Raw genomic sequence first — 18075 nt, 5'->3', positions numbered from 1 at the left:
AGATTTTATGTTGATGATGGAAGAGCCAGTCCACTGTATAAAGTCTTCTCCAGCACGTCCTAAGGATTCTCAATGCTGTTAAGGGCTGAACTCTGTGGTGGCCAATCCATGTGTGAAAATGGTCTTGTGCTCCCTGTTGTGTCATGCTCTTTTTCACAATTTGAGCCCTATGAACCCTGACATTGTCATCTTGGAATATGCCTGTGCCATCAGAAGAGAATATAAATACATTGATGGAAAAACCTGGTCATTCAGTCTATTCAGGTAGTCAGCTGAACTTATAGTTGTGGGCACATAACATTAGTGAAACTAGACTCGTCTAAATGAAGCAACCCCAGATCATAACACTTTTCAGACAGGCTTGTATGATATTCACAAAGGCATGATGGGTACTTCATTTGTGTCTCTTCTTACTCTGATGTTTGAATCACTCTGGAACAGGATAAATCTGGATTAATCAGGCCACATGACTTTTTTTCACACTGCTCCAGAGTCCAATTTTTATGCTTTCTAGGAAATTAAAGCCTGTAAAGAATATGTTTTCTGACATGGTTGTTGAAGAAATGAGAGGTTTCGCACTGGATCAGTTAAGGGTAAATAAGTTGTTGCTGCTGAAATGTATTAACCACTGCAGTATTACACAGTTTTGCTTAGTTAATTCCAGGTGGTGGTCCAGGTTTTTTGCCCAGACACTATACTAACTGCCTTATATGTCCTCGTGTTTGTTACAAGAAAACCTCACAGACATTGGAAGATAGAGCATTTTTCAAAACATCAATTGCCTAGATTACTGAGGTATCTTCTGCCTAAAATTGCCTGACTAAAAAGTAAGCCAATGGTTTTCTGCTGTTGAAGTGCATCCACCACAATGTTTGATATGTTATGTATATGGTTTGGTTGTATTTACCCGAGTTGTAAGCGGTTATTTAAATTACTGTTGGCTTCCTTTCAGCTTTCACCAGTTGGAGCCTCTGACCTCAAACATCATAAAGTTTTTATATATATATATATATATATATATATATATATATATATATATATATATATATATATATATATATATATATATAGTTTCTATATAGTTTCTGCCCTTTTGCTATATTATTGTCGACTCACTTTCTTCATCTATATATATTATGTTATTAGCTTGTCTTTGGAAACAGTAATACATAAAATCCTATTATTCTTTGGAAATTAGTCTGTATGCAAATAAAAAATAATGTACTCAGACATTGTGGACCTGATCTCACTTAACCAAAGTCTACTATGAGTAACAACAAAAACAAACTTGCTATGCTCATGTACTCTCGTGTGTTCTGTTGACTCCCACACACTTAGTTAAAAAAGCTCAGTCTGAACAAGACAACCAACATTAAGAAATATCAGTCACATCAAAATGAATGAATAACCAAAGAATGACTGAAAGTGGGAGACATGAACAATCTGTCCATAGAGATCTGCCTGTTGAAAGTCTATTGTGTAGGGGACATGCATCCACCCAAGGCCACCCTCCCTGCTCTAAAAAAACTGTGGAAGATCCACTTTATTTTCACATCAACATTTTATTACATTGCAACAAACACCTAGAAAATAAATAATAGCATTAGTACATCTTGATCCTGATCTATACAACATTCAATTAATAAATGTAATATGGTAATAAATACTGCAATAATATAAGCCCAGGTCATGCATTTGTGTAATATTGCTTATGTACAGCACCAAAGGCCCTACTGTCTATTTGGAGTTTCATCCATGTATTCATTCAGCCTTCCTCTTTACCAAAACATACAGATAGGTGGATTTGCTAAATTGCCCCTAAGTGTGAATGAGAGTGTAAATGTTTGTGTGAACGCTGCTCGAAAATGGTCATATGTTTCACTAGTAAATGATTGGGATCTGATACAAGAAAGATTAAATATGTTTCATTAAATACAGTTTATGAAAACATTTTTTTTTATGTATTAAGTGTTAATGGAATGGTGGACAGAATGTAGGAGAGAACTACAGGATGAACAATACTGCTGAGTAAAATTAACCAAGGCAACATCTCATGAAAAAAAAAAAAAAAAAAACAGGTGATATAACCTCCACCCCTTTGTTGCTTTTGCTCAATGAACCTCCTCTCTATCTCTGCACTTCTTTTCTAAGTTTCGATATAGAACGTTCCTATTGGTTGTTCCTATTGGTTTGATGTTGTTGAGAATAATTGACAACCAGGGTGCCCCTTCACACAGTTACCACAGCAACCATTCAAATGCAATGTCAGCGTGGAAAAAGCAGTTTGGAGACCGACACTGGATTATATGCCAGCTATACAAAACATCTAACAAAGATGCAATAAAAGTATCTATAATCTCCCAACTATAATTTGACAGTTTATTACCTAATCAAATTTAAGATGAACTATAAGTTATACTGGAAATTATTTTAGATAATTTAAAGACTGCAAAAATGTCAGTGTGCTGTAATTTGCAGGTCATATTATTCAGTTTTCAATATTTACAAATAAATAAATAAATAAATAAATAAATAAATAAATAAATAAATAAAGCAGTGGCTAAAACTACCACTATGATGATTCATGGAATATGCAAAAGCAGATGATCTCATCATTCAACAGGTCTCTGGTTCAGAGCCTGGGAGACAGACACAAACAAACACTAAGGAAGTCCCAAGAGCACAGCCAAGGAATAAATGGGCATTTAAACCTCCACTCACTAAAGGTAAACAGATCAATTTAAAGCATAGTATTTTCTTATACCAATACAGACAGCTAGTGATTAAACATATTGACAGTAATAGCAAAATGAATACTGTTCAAGTACATTATAACCTGTTATACCTGTAGCTAACAAAACTTGCCCTTTAAGTTTTATTAAAATTAAACAAATAAACAAACACTGTAAAAAAAAAAAAAAATAGATGAAACTTGTTTGTTTTAGTTTTTAGTTGCTGTGTTATGTTCCCTTACATCCTGTTTAAAAGCAAACCTTCCATCAGCTGGACCCTTGAGTATTCTTAAATAGATATTTATATTTTATTTGTGTTGAAAATGACTTCTTCCATATTATTATTTTTTAGTAATAATTTCACCATGTATTACTATTAATTCAATTCGATTAATTTTTATTTGTATAGTGCTTAACAATGAACATTGTCTCAAAGTAGCTTTACACAGATAATGTGGTGATAAACCATGTTAAAGGTTAATAGGACAGCAGTTGCATGTATTAAACTAAACCAGTTTTAATAAATCAGTTCTTTGCATCACTTAGCATAGCAAAGCAACTCCTTACCTTGGCAGGTGAAACATTTGACATGGAAGTGGATGCTCTGCACTCGCACAACCTCCCCTTTACACACCTCTCTGCAGCGAATGCAGCGAATTGGTCCAGGGCTGCACTCGCTGCCATAACAGCTTTGCTGATGAGGTACTGTTGGGAACAAAAGAGATGCCACACTTAGTAACTTCTAGCAGTAGTTAAGGTTAAAGAAACACAGGTACTAAAAAAAAAATCCATATGTGTCTTTGAGACCTTGGGTTGTACATGGCATGTGGGATTTTAAGCCTGAGGTTAAAACTCTAATCTCTCTCTTTCTTTCTGATTATTTTTCATCTACTCTATTAAAATGCAACACATGAACATGAACCTTTTGCCAACAGGTGAATAAATTATTGTGAACTCACTATGTTAAAAAAGTACATACATTTTTTATTAAAGTTGTTGATAAGCCGCTGTATGTGAATACAAATCAAACATGGAATAAGTGCTAATTTCAGAAGCACACTAAATGCTAAACTGATACAGCATGTTTCTGTTCAACTTTAGGTAAATAACATTCACTGTGATCAAATAAAGAACCACACAGTCCTCAAGACACCTCTAAAGGACATTACTAAAACAAAACATGTGCTATGATCATTTTCCACCTATTGAAAAACACTACATTCCACTGACTCTGTTAAAAGCCACTGAACAATGACCCATTAATGTGGTTATGCTCCCACAGAGACTCCTGCCCACACTAGCAATATTTATCTGGCAGGCTCTGGACCTGGATTCCTTCCCACATTGTTTTCTGCATTCTGTATGTGGCCCAACTGTGACAATGTTTTTGTCAAATACATACAAACACTGCATGCATTAACAGAAGCGGGAATGAGCCATTCTCTATCTCTAAATGTTATATACATTTTCTGTAACATAAAAGAGATACAGTAAAAGTACTAATGCCACACTTATAATCAAAGTGATCAGACCAATATCCAATTGCATTTTAGGGATTGCACTGCCAATCATTTCCAACATTTTTTATCAAAAGAATTTCACTAAAAAACTTTCTTTTCGGCTTCTCCCATTAGGGGTCGCCACAGCGGACCATCCGCATGTTTGATTTGGCACATGTTTTTACACTGGATGTCCTTCCTAACGCAACCCTTTCCATTTATCCAGGCTTGGGACCAGCACTAAGAGTGGCTGGGGTTGGTTCCCTGACCGGGGATCGAACCTGGGGAACCTATCAAAAGAATTTTACTGTTTATGTTAATTATTTTAAAGATGGCATATAACATATATAATAACATCAGATTTCTATTCTGCTGTCAATAATGACTTAATTAACACTTTTTCACTGTTTATGTGTAAACAGTGGTCTTAAAATCCTACAGTAAAATAAATCATGTTAGAGACAGCCCCAGAGAACATGATACACCATCATGTACCCTACATTATTGGGTATGTTTCCAGAGTGTGACAGTACTAAAGCTAAGTGCAATACCTCTGACGATGTGGGTGTGTAATTCTTACTATCACATGGATTTGACACAAAAATGTATTGCTCCACCCAACATGCTCTACTATATTATATTGTTTGAAACCTTATCTTGCATGTTTGCAAATAGTATTAACATTTCACAATGATTAATATGTGCTAAATAAAATTTACACTTTACTTATGCTTAAAACACTTCTCCCAGCTCTCCCCTACTTTCTCACACAAAGCAACAGCAATAATAATTACTAAATTATTATAATAAAAATGTATAAACTATTGCAATACTTGCATATATATATATATATATATATATATATATATAACTTGAATACATATATACATATTTACATATATACAGGGATGAGGGTGATTAATGTACAGAAGGTACATTAATCACCCTCATCCCTGTATATATGGACCTCATACCCTATTTGTCTTACTGTTGTTTATTATAAATAGGTCACTTATGCACTTCTGATTAGATGCTAACTGCATTTCATTGGCTCTGTACATGTACCTTGCACAATGACAATAAAGTTCAATCTGATCTAATCTAAACTAATCTAATCTAATGTGTATGTTTAAATAATGGGATGTCGTATTGCCAATGCTATCCATTACAAAAGCAGATTCTAAATGCAATAAAAATGTTAATTTGAATCACAAATATATACTATAGAAAGAAATGTATGACAAGTTATGATCACTTCTTTCAGATGTGCAGCCTCAGCATGAACTCAAGAAATTATAAATGATGAAACTTCAGATCAGCTTGCTTAAAACCTTAGCAATGAAGAGCAATATTTAGCAAAGGGCCACTGACTACTGACCCAAAGTGTAAGGTGATAACCACTGGGTTTAACGACTGTGGCTATTTCTGTACTAAGAAGACTCCAAGAAGATTACAGTCACAGAGGATTGTGTGAGAGTGGAAGAGACACAGAGCCAGTTATAAGAGGGCGATTGGTAAACAAGGCAGAGTTAAGTGTGTGTGCATAACACAGTCTCATCAAAGAACTATGCACATTACAGTGTCTTCTAAATAATTTGCAAATTACAAAGTTTTAAACAAAAAACTGGCAATATACATAGATGTTTGCTATCCTAATTTTGAAGACATTTGATATACATACCTCTCACTATTTTTGCATATGTTCTAGAATGATTAAAATGAATATATTATTTGCTGCCCAACAGCTAATGTGATGTATTATAATTTTGTACAATTAGTCATATACTGTACTAGTCAAATTCCTATACTCATTTCCTATTGCATAATAATCCTGAGAAAGTATAGACTTCTGGGCATTGTAGTCTAAACATGATTTAGAAAATTTAAAAATCTTTTTATAATTTATGTTAAATTCAGTCCCCTCTGAAGGTTTTTCGATTAAAAGATGTAGAGTAGACAATGTGTTGATTAGAATTAGAATATATATATACAGTGAGGAAAATAAGTATTTGAACACCCTGCTATATTGCAAGTTCTCCCACTTAGAAATTATGGAGGGGTCTGAAATTGTCATCGTAGATGCATGTCCACTGTGAGAGACATAATCTAAAAAAAAAAAAATCCAGAAATCACAATGTATGATTTTTTTGTATGATACAGCTGCAAATAAGTATTTGAACACCTGAGAAAGTCAATGTTAATATTTGGTACAGTAGCCTTTGTTTGCAATTACAGAGGTCAAACGTTTTCTGTAGTTTTTCACCAGGTTTGCACACACAGCAGGAGGGATTTTGTCCCACTTCTCCACACAGATCTTCTCTAGATCAGTCAGGTTTCTGGCCTGTCTCTGAGAAACACGGAGTTTGAGCTCCCTCCAAAGATTCTCTATTGGGTTTAGGTCTGGAGACTGGCTAGGCCACACCAGAACCTTGATATGCTTCTTACAGAGCCACTCCTTGGTTATCCTGGCTGTGTGATTCGGGTCATTGTCATTTTGGAAGACCCAGCCTCGACCCATCTTCAATGCTCTAACTGAGGGAAGGAGGTTGTTCCCCAAGATCTCGCAATACATGGCCCCGGTCATCCTTTCCTTAATACAGTGCAGTCACCCTGTCCCATGTGCAGAAAAACACCCCCAAAGCATGATGCTACCACCCCCATGCTTCACAGTAGGGATGGTGTTCTTGGGATGGTACTCATCATTCTTCTTCCTCCAAACACGTTTAGTGGAATTATGACCCAAAAGTTCTATTTTGGTCTCATCTGACCACATGACTTTCTCCCATGACTCCTCTGGATCATCCAAATGGTCATTGGCAAACTTAAGACGTGCCTGGACATGTGCTGGTTTAAGCAGGGGAACCTTCCGTGCCATGCATGATTTCAAACCATGACGTCTTAGTGTATTACCAACAGTAACTTTGGAAACGGTGGTCCCAGCTCTTTTCAGGTCATTGACCAGCTCCTCCCGTGTAGTTCTGGGCTGATTTCTCACCTTCCTAAGGATCATTGAGACCCCACGGTGAGATCTTGCATGGAGCCCCAGTCCGAGGGAGATTGACAGTCATGTTTAGCTTCTTCCATTTTCTAATGATTGCTCCAACAGTGGACCTTTTTTCACCAAGCTGCTTGGCAATTTCCCCGTAGCCCTTTCCAGCCTTGTGGAGGTGTACAATTTTGTATCTAGTGTCTTTGGACAGCTCTTTGGTCTTGGCCATGTTAGTAGTTGGATTCCTACTGATTGTATGGGGTGGACAGGTGTCTTTATGCAGCTAACGACCTCAAACAAGTGCATCTAATTTAGGATAATAAATGTAGTGGAGGTGGACATTTTAAAGGCAGACTAACAGGTCTTTGAGGGTCAGAATTCTAGCTGATAGACAGGTGTTCAAATACTTATTTGCAGCTGTATCATACAAATAAATAGTTTAAAAATCATATATTGAGATTTCTGGATGTTTTTTTGGGATTATGTCTCTCACAGTAGACATGCACCTACGATGACAATTTCAGACCCCTCCATGATTTCTAATTTGGAAAACTTTAAAATAGCAGGGTGTTCAAATACTTATTTTCCTCACTGTATATATACTGTATATATATATATATATATATATATATATATATATATATATATATATATATATATATATATATATATATATATATATATATATATATATATATATATATATATACATACATACACACATACATACATACATACATACACACACACACACACACACACACACACACACACACACATACATCTAGATGAGTTAAAATATATCTGAACATTGCATTTTGGTGGCAGACCACCCAATTTTAAGTGAGCCAAAGTATAGAAACAGATCTAAATATTTAAAGTAATCTTAAAGTAAATGAAAATAAACATTTTTATTGCCTCCAACCCGCAATAACTAAAAAAAATCCTGCAACCCAGTGACATACCCAACTGTAAAAAAATCTTTTTAATGTTTTTCCAAATTACAAATTATTTTCACAAGGAGCTCAACTGGGTAAAGCGTTGATGACTGACTTGACCAGACCATGGCCCACACACTAACCCTTGACTTGGCCCACATTGAAGTCCTTTGTTCTGTTGGTAGTTCTTGCTACATGATCAAGTTAAAGTACAAGAAATTCTTTGTAATATTGTTTATGCTTTTATAGATGAAAATTATACCTCATTTATGCTTAACTGATGAGCCTGTATTTTTGGATCATTAGCAGGTCCTTTGGTAGGTTTATCTTACTTTCAGAACATTTGTGGCTCATTTCTGTATTTCTACATTCCACACTTTATACAATTATAAATTCAAATCTTGTTTTCAATGACTGGCTTGCATTTTGTGGTATGGCCTCTATATTTCTGCTCTGAAAAACCTTCATTTAACAGTGGTTTGTTATACCCTTAGCCATGCCTTGTTGAGGTTTTTCTTGAGCTCTCATAATGGTTCTGCCATCAACTGCTGTTGTTTCACTGGTCTTCCTGTTTGCCGTCTAACTGTTAGTATAACTATGGTTTCTTTATTTTTCAGGATTTTCCAAATTGTGGTATATGTCCAATGCTTATGCAATGTCTCTGATGTATTCCCTTATTTTTTAACCTAAAAAGGGCTCGCTTTACTTACCTTGACAGCTCTCTGCTCTTTAAGTAGCTTAGCATTTTTCACATGTGAAACTTATGGCTCTGATCTAGCACCTTATATTCAGCTTTTGATCTCAAAACCAAATATATTCACCTGTATGAGTAATGACCCTGCAGCATAAGGACATTATAAAAGTAGGATGAAGCAAGTACTTCAGTTTGGTTTCACCTATATAATGGAAGCACAAGGCTGGAAGTTGAACAATAAACGTATAACTACAGAACATTTTTGTTCAGATATATAATTCTCTCATAGAAAAAACATATTCCAAAAACACTAGAAAGGATTTAGCATTTATCATAAGAATATTAGGGTTAAAAGTACTAATCTTAATGCACATTCAAGTTACAATATTATATCCATTTTCCCTAATTGGCTAAAATAACATTAATTTAGAGCATGTGTAAACTAGAACAGGCACTAGGTCTTATGTAAAGTAATGTGTGAAGGTATTATTGTCATTTATAATGAGGTCTTTATGAGGTGTCAGCTGAAGCGTCTGGGGTTCAATCTGCACTCCCCTTCAGCCCATAGACGGTCAGCGAGGATGTGGTCAGGGTACTGTGCAGGTCACCACATAGTTTCTACCACCAGGTTTCCTATGGTACCTTAGTGAATTCATCTAGACATTATGTCACTGTGATACAATAATGTATTTTAAAAATTGTTATAAAATTTGTTAGTGAAAACAGTGTTTAAAATGTAATTCCTAACGTTCCTGAACATTCTGTCTGCAACTTGCTGTTAGATAGGTTCAAAATGAGAACCCACGAGCTCCGAACTGTGAACTATCGGGGGTTGACTGTATACAGTCTACCTTTCAAAATTATTCTGGCAAGTGCAGTGCTGATTTATTAATAATGAATAAGAGTGTGCACACACGCACGCTTTCCCGGAACCAGTAGTCCACCATGGGAACGTTGGAGGGCTCGTCCGTCCAGGGAAACAAAGGTGGCTGGAAGCCCAGCACGCACTGGAACAAAGTTTAGGCCGGTTGCGTCCTACAGGGAGTTCTGTGCGTACTCGGCAAAAGGGAGAAAACGGTTCCAGCTCTTTTTGTCCTGGTTGCAGTACAACCGGAGGCAGCGTCCGAGCTCCTGTATTTTGCGTTACATCTGTCCATTGGTCTGAGGGTGATATCCCAAGGACAGATTGACTGTGACTCATGGGATGTGAACTGGGGTCCCCGGTCGGAAACGATTTCCTCGGGAAGGCCGAAGTTCCAAAAGACGTGATGGAACAATGCCTCGGCAGTCTCTAGAGCTGTGGGCAGGCCACGGAGGGGGACCAGCTTGCAGGCCATAGAGTAGCGGTCCACGGTTATTAAGACACTGGTGTTACCGTCCGAACGGGGCAGATCGTTAATAAAGTCAATCCCCAGGTGTGACCACGGCCGTTGCAGGATAGGCAGGGGGACTAACTTTACATCGGGTAAATGTCCTTTGAAATGGCCACCAGTAGCATGCTTGGGTGCTTCGGTTAGGAGGAGAGTTTGTCTTCTCCCCGGGTGGCTGGAACCTGGGGCTTCATGAATCGAATTTAGCAGGGACTGATGGCATGGCCCGTGGACGAATGTCCTTCCTTCCGGGCACGGGGTAGGTGATGCACACACTGCTCTCTGCACCGGGGGCTCCACTCGAGGATGTCACAGGGGTTTGTTGAGCACTTGGGTGAGTGTTTATGATGCTTGCTGTAGAATTCTCCAGAACGAGAAACCGGATCTCTTTGCGATGGAACAGGCCAACGTGGAAGATGACTACCGGGGCACAGTACTTCACCCAGCCACGCTCTAAGGGTCTCCCTTGGATGGTTTGGATGGCCAGCTCTTGCGTCCCTTCCTCCCGGCTGGAGCTGGTCTAGGCAATCCTAGGAGATGAAGTTGCCCGCGGAGCCGGAATTAACAAGGGCAGAGACCAGAATGGAGAGTGTGGGGGTTACCAGTGTGACTGGGAGTTTAAAGAGATGGGAGATTTCAGAGGTGAAGTCGACCGTACTCACCGCAGGGCGTGGGGGTCTGGCTGGACACTGGGAAATGAAGTGGCCATGATCACCACAATGCAGGCATGCTCCGGCCACGAGGCGACGCTCTCTCTCTCTCTCTCTTCAACAGCTGATGGGATCTGACCTGCATGGGTTCGGGCTCCGAAATGGAAGAGATGGAGGGGGAAGGAGCAGGTTCTGTCTCTGGAGACCGACAAGCCACCAGCTGCTGGGAAATGTGGATGCACCGCTGAATGAAAGCCTCTAATCCAAGTGCGTCGACATAGATGGCCATGGCCAACCTAATGTCCGGGTTTAACCCTTGGCGGTATGCCCTGAGGAGAGCAGGTTTCGTTCCAACTGCTGGTGGCTGCTAGGGTGCGGAAGCGGAGGCTGTAATCCATCAGCTGAGAAGACCCTTGGCGCAGACTAAACATCTGTTGTGGTGAGGGCCCCAGTGGCAGTGCAGAAAACCTCTGTGAAGTGGTTAGCGAATTGCGCGTAAGACATGACACCATGGTACCTTTAAGGTTCCTCACAAGACTGTGTTCCTCTTGGCCATCTCCTCTCTCAAGAGATTATGGGATCTTCAGGCCCTCCCCCATTCCTGGAATTTACTCCAGGCATGGCCAGTGCCTTCCTCTACCCCAAATCGGGGTATGTTCCCATGGTACCCTTGGTCGTCCCACGACCTGTTATGCTCCAGGCATTTCTTTCCTCCTCCCTTTTAGGCCTCAGACCAGGAGTCTGTGAAGGAACAAAACTGTGCTGTTCGTTTGCTGTGGCCCTGCGAGGAGGGCTGTCCCTGCCAACAAGCAGACACTCAGCATATATATATATATATATATATATATATATATATATATATATATATATATATATATATATATATATAAATCCTTGCACAGACTATGCAGTATTTTAGCATAGTTTAATGTATCTCCAAGAAATTGTGGTTTTAAGGCAACTCTGAAAAAAATATAAATACTAACCTGCACTGCCTAATGTTTCGATTATGTCTCAGTCAAAAAGAGAAAATAATTTTATATTATCAGTGTTAAACAGAAAAGCTGTTAGCTTTAAGTGTGGAAACCTTGATGTCTGCATGTCCTGTACATTTTAAAAAACTAATTTGTGTTTTTCTATATAACACTAGCTAGTAAGAAAATCAGTGATCACGATCAGTTCTCAGAAATTAATAAGTCGAGTTTTTGTTCCTCAAAGTAATAGCAATATACCAGTCTACTGTTCACTGGACCAAAGCTGTTCAATTATTAGAATTTCTCTTTTCTCTTTTTGCCACAAACAAGAGGATTCACATATCACCCCTGTGCTATCCATCTTATGCTGAGAACAGTGGCTTTTCTTTTAGCTGCTTGCTGCTGACAGGCTCAACTTTAGCTAAGAGGTGAAATGTCTTAAACAGATTGAATTTGGCAGGTTTGCTAAAATATGCTGCTGCTTAACCAGAAACCATATTCTCTTATGAAAGTGAAAGGTCAGGCAATGCCCTAATCAGCTAAGAATGGACTTCAGCAGCTCATAATAGAAATGCCAGACATGTGACATGTGTGCATAAGCAAACCGAGTTTCAGCCAATGTAGGCGAAAGCTAAAAACAGCGTCATTCATTTTTTTGAGACGACACCTTCCTTTAGTGCAGACACACAAAAAAAGCTAATTTCAGGATTTCAAGGCAAATTTGTTCTTACATTTAGGCAACTGACAACTAAATTGGAATGTCTCTAAAAGAAGCATAGTTTTTTAATGAGGAAAAAGTCATTATAACAATTCACAAGTCGCAAATCCAGGTTCAAATGTTCAAATGACCAACTCCTTGGTGCTTTAACATTCAACTGCTTATGCTTTGGTTTTTCCACATTATTAGTCACTATATACATTTTAATAGCCTTAAAAATAACGTGATATTGTTTAAACAAATCTTACATAAAACAAATTACACTCAATAGGGAAACCTCGACTGATATTGGCTGAATGTATCACAATAATTACTAACTCGTGAAACTGAGTTAAACAATAAGAGGATGTAAGCTGATTATTAACCTGACAATAATTAATTTTACAGAAGTTTTTTGAGTATAGGTGGCTCCCATATATAGCACACGTGACCCTAAAATAGAAAGACTAAACTGAAAAAGTATGGGTTCTATTACATGCTGGGAATGAAACCGGAGAGGAAAAGTCATCGAGTGAACCACAGCAACTAATGGCCTGTGCTTATTTTTTTCCCATATAATTATTAGGGTTTTTTTTCGGCTCTGCTTATAAACTGTATTTGTTTCAATTTAGAGAAAGTTCATCACACTGCAGTAAACCATCACACTGCAGAACGAACCCGGCGTCTACTCACCACTCATTGTGCACAGAGAATTCACATCCAACAAATTCGAGGCAGTGTTTCAGCAATATTGCTGTCGAAGTTCGACAAAAGCACCCGAAATAGGATTAACCTCGATTAAGGGTTAAAAAAAGACAATCGATATTGCCTCCGTGAACTGACATCAAATCCTTAAGAAACGGAAACACCGGGCTGTCCCCGCGCTGACTAAAGCGATCTCAGCTCGCCACTTCTCCCAGTGACAGCCTTGAGTTGGAACTTAAAGGCAACAAAAGGGCTACAATTAAGATACAATGACACCCGGTTGCGTTCCACGCCAATAATGGATGATGCTGTTATTCACACTGGTCGCATGCCGTAGTAAAGTCCTCGCACGGAGCGCATTGGTCGGAGATGCTGCTGGGAGTGCTCGCCTTCATCTCGGCCCGGGTGACGTCACACAGCACCTCGGAGCTGTGGCGTGCGAGCGTGCAGCGTATTTCCACGGCAGTGTGTGTGTGCAGAATTCACGGACTGTGTATGGTGCAGAAAGAGCAGACCAATGTAAAGAAGGGTTGGGTGTTTTTTTTTTTTCTTTTTTTTTTGCTCACCACTCCCAAGCATCGTTTAGATATCCAGCGCCCCCTCCTGCAATGCCCGAATAAATACATTAATGCATTTCAAGACAACTGTATGTAATGTGTGTATATGTACATGCATGCTCATATGATGTTATTGTCAGATTGGGATTAATCGAGATCGCTGGATATACCTATGCTTAATCTATAAACTCTACCAAGCAAGAAAAAAAAAGAAAAAAAAAACAGTCTTAAGCTAATATGTGGCGTCATACACAATTTTGCTCCATAAAGTGACTGATACGATGCAAACCAACACCTAGTCTAAGTTATGTAAAAGTCTAATTGTCAAAGTAGCATGTTTAATGATACACTGGATTAAGTGAGACGTATACATATACTACACACACACACACACACACACACACACACACACACACACACACACACACACAGTGTGTAAACAGTAACTCACAAAAGTAAGTACACCTTCACATTTTGGCAACCACTTTAGTATATCTTCTCAAGGGAGAATAATATAGAAATGAAACTTAGACATATTTAGAGTAGCCAATGTACAGCTTGTATAGTAGTACAGATTTACTGTCCTCTAAAAATAACTCAACATATAGCCATTATTGTCAAAATAACTGTCAACAAAAGTGAGTACACCCTAAGTTAACATGTCAAAACTATGTCCAAAATGTCAATATTTTGTGTGAGCACCATTGTTATCTAGCACTTCCTTAATCCTCCTGGGCATGGAATTCACCAGAGCTGCACACGTTGTTGCTGGGATCCTCTTCCACTACTCCATAATGACATCATGAAGCTGCCAGATGTTAGACACATGGCACTTCACCACATTCCTCTTGAGGATGCCCCACAGGCGCTCAATAGGGTTCAGGTCTGGAGACATACTTGGCCACAAGGCAGTTGTCATCTTGGCAGTGTGTTTTGGGTTGTTTTTATTTTGGAAAACTGTTTCTGAAAGAAGGGCATCATGTTCTGATTCAGAATGTCACAGAACATGTTGGAATCCATGTTTCCTTCAATGATCCGCAGCTCCCCATTACAAGCAGCAATCATACACCCCTAGACCATTATGCTAACACCACCATATTTGACTGTAGGCAAGACACATTTTTCTTTGTTTCTGTTTTTTGAAGCCAGCTTCTGCACCTGACTTACAGCATGGAAGACTCAACCTCTTTGATCAACCCTTACAAGGCCTTTTCTCAGTGGAAACCTTCTTGGGAAACCTCTGTATGACCCTGGCCACTGTAACTCAGTTTCAGGGTGTTACCTAACTTTCTGCTTTTCCGTTCAGTTATGCTCACATCTACTTAGGAATAACATTTTTTAAATGTATCAGTCAGGATTTAGGCCTCATCATAGCACAGAGACAGCACTAGTTAAAGTGGTAAATCGCTATCGCTATCAGTTTGTTGATGTAATGTAATGTGAGTTTTCCACACTCTCTGAGGTAACGTTTGGTGTTCCGCAAGGATCTGTCTTAGGCCCACTGCTTTTCTCTTTATATATGCTGCCTCTGGGTGAAATTATACATAAACATGGTATTCGCTTCCATTGCTATGCTGATGATACACAGCTGTATATTTCAGAAAAGCCAGATGAGAGAGATCAGCTTAACAATGTTAAGGAGTGTGTAAAGGACATCAGACAGTAGATGCTTGATAAATTTCTTCTGCTTCACTCAGTTAAGACGAAAGTACATTTTTTAGGACCACACGCAGCTAGAAGTAAACTTTCCGATTAAGTAGTATCTCTGGATGGTGTTTCTGTCTCAGTGTGTACAGGAGTGAATGACCTTGGTGTGATTATTGACCCTAGTCTTTCCTTTGAGGCTCATGTAAATAATATTACCAGGATCACCTTCTTTCACCTTAGAAATATTGCTAAAATTATAAATATGATGTCGTTACAGGATGCAGAAAAATTAGTTAATGCTATTGTTTCATCTAGATTAGACTACTGTAATGATTTACTGTCTGGGTGTTCAAGTAAGTGCATAAATAAGCTTCAGTTACTTCAGAATGCAGCAGCAATCATCCTTACTAAAGCTAGAAAATATGACCACATCACAGCTGTTTTAATTAGTATACACTGGCTCCCATTTGAATCTTGCATTGATTATAAAATACTACTACTGACGTATAAAGCACTTAACGGTCTCGTGCCACAGTATCTGAGTGAACCTCTCTACCAATATGATCTTTCTTTTTGTTGGTACCTCAAATAACGAAGACTACAGCAGGGGGCAGATCTTTCTCTGATAAAGCCCCACAGTTATGAAACGGTCTTCCAATCAGTGTTCAGGACTCAGAAACAGTCTCAGTGTTCAAGTTGAGGCTGAAAACATTTATTTAGTTGAGCCTTTTATCAGTAGATTTTCTTAGGTAAAGAAGCAGATCTTGAGGGGTCATGGATATAGAGCAGGGGTGGCCAACCTGCGGCTCTCGAGCCGCAATGTGACTCTTTGCCTGGTTTCATGTGGCTCTAACGTTTATATCGAAATTTGTGTTTGTGTTTTTTTTTATTGTGCGTGTCCGCTTCGCTTGAGATTAATACGGTATTTTAAAGACTTAAATGATCTTGCCCTACTAGGAAACTTTGCGGTACTTTGCGGCACATGCGCATTTGACGAAAATACCGTAATGAACTCAAGCGAAGCGAAAACGCACATTAAAAAAACACACAAACACAAACTTCGATATGCAAATTGTTTACTTAAATTTTAAGTAAACAATTTGTGTCACGTTCGCTCTCAAAATGGCAGGAATTTCCAAAAGGGACTGAACTTCACAAGCACAAGTTGGTCACTTTGAAAAGTCAGGCAGAAAAGCAGATACAGTTTTAACTGCTTTGGAACATTACACAAGCTAAAAAGCTATACAATGAAGGGGAGTTCATTAAAAAATGCCTAATTGACATTGTTGAAATCTTCTGAAAATGACGAAAGCTAACAAACTAAACCGCATGGTATCAGACGTGCAACTGTCCCACCACACTGTTGAACACAGAATATGGGACATTAACATGGCTATTGAATCACAGTTGCACTCTGACCTGGAATGGCAGAAGTCCCACTAAGCAACATGCATAGTAAAAGAAAAAAGGTATTGTAAATGATTATATTTTTGTTTGTGGACTTGGTTGAACTGAGAGTTTGTGTGTGTGAGACAGTGCACACAATGTTCATTGTTGAAAATGACTGGCCTGTGGTTTTAGTACTGTAGGAGTCAATTTCTGTCATTATCATGTTGGTGTGTGACATTTACAATAAATCTGGCTGAGCAGAGGTTTGTGTGTGTGTGAGAGGAAGGAATGGGTGATGTTCTTGTGTGCCCATGTGTATGATGTGGCTCTTTGCGGTAACACAGTAAAAAATGTGGCTCTTGGTCTCTTGACTGGTTGGCCACCCCTGATATAGAGTGTTTTGTGAACTGGGATATTTGTATTCTGTCGTCCCCTCACTCTCAAACATTCACTCTGGTTTGTTGACGGTGGTGTGGTGGGCTGTCTCTCATCCCAGAGATCCCTCATGTCTGTGTTACCGTCTGGTTCTCCCTTTTAGTTATGTCGCCATAGCGAGGTTGCCAGAGTCCCCAACTGCAACTTTTATACAAGATAATAATCCATATCCTTCTCTCCCTGTCACCCCTCTTCTATCTCTCTATCTTTCCCTCTCTCTCGGTCAAGTTAATCATGCTCCTGAGGTTCCAGTGACCACTGTTCCTGCCCCTCTCCTCAGATATGCCCACTTCATCCCGGCCTGCCTCTGGATGGTGTTCTCTTCGATTGGAGGCCACACTGTGCAACTGGGGATCTAAGAAATTATGGAGTAGGAACATTAGCTTTGAGGATTTAGATTTGGATTTGTACTGTTGTTAATGTCAACAGTCTGCTACAAAGACTCACTACAACAGTTTGCATCTGATCACCATCACTGTATCTGTAATAAATGGACATTCTGTGCCACCAAGATGAGGATGGGTTCCTTTTTGAGTCTGGTTTCTCTCAAGGTTTCTTTCTTATACCATATTGGGGAGTTTTTCCTTGCCACAGTCAAGACTGGCTTGTTTATAAGGGACAAACTTACACATAAAGAACATCCTATTTATTCTTTATCACCACATTATCTGTGTAAAGGTGCTTTGAGACAATGTTCATTGTTAAAAGCGCTATACAAATAACAATTTATTGAATTTAATTGTTACCAATTTTCTTATAGCACAGACCATCTCTGTGGAGAGCAAAAATTCCAATTCTT

The 18075-nt window shown here is 38.8% G+C and overlaps 1 protein-coding gene across 8 annotated transcripts in view; it reads right to left on the bottom strand.

Annotated features, from left to right (window-relative positions):
* ablim3 (actin binding LIM protein family, member 3) overlaps positions 1-13868 on the bottom strand; it is a 54856-nt gene extending 40988 nt beyond the window's left edge. For 4 of the 8 annotated variants that reach the window (XM_046849211.1, XM_046849212.1, XM_046849213.1 and 1 more), the window contains exons 1-2: positions 13237-13867; positions 3300-3437 (exon numbers count right to left, since the gene is read on the bottom strand). In XM_046849211.1, coding sequence (XP_046705167.1) covers positions 3300-3437; positions 13237-13243 — 145 coding nt within the window. In that variant the 5' untranslated portion in view covers positions 13244-13867. Of the gene's footprint in view, positions 1-3299; positions 3438-13236 lie in introns of all 8 variants that reach the window. The other 4 variants (XM_046849214.1, XM_046849216.1, XM_046849219.1 and 1 more) reach the window with 2 other exon arrangements.
* Positions 13869-18075: the final 4207 nt, after the last annotated feature.

The sequence above is a fragment of the Silurus meridionalis genome, chromosome 5, assembly GCF_014805685.1.
Source record: "Silurus meridionalis isolate SWU-2019-XX chromosome 5, ASM1480568v1, whole genome shotgun sequence".
NCBI lineage: Eukaryota > Metazoa > Chordata > Actinopteri > Siluriformes > Siluridae > Silurus > Silurus meridionalis.
Note: the sequence above shows the minus strand (reverse complement) of the source record. Positions and strands in the feature narration are given on the sequence as shown.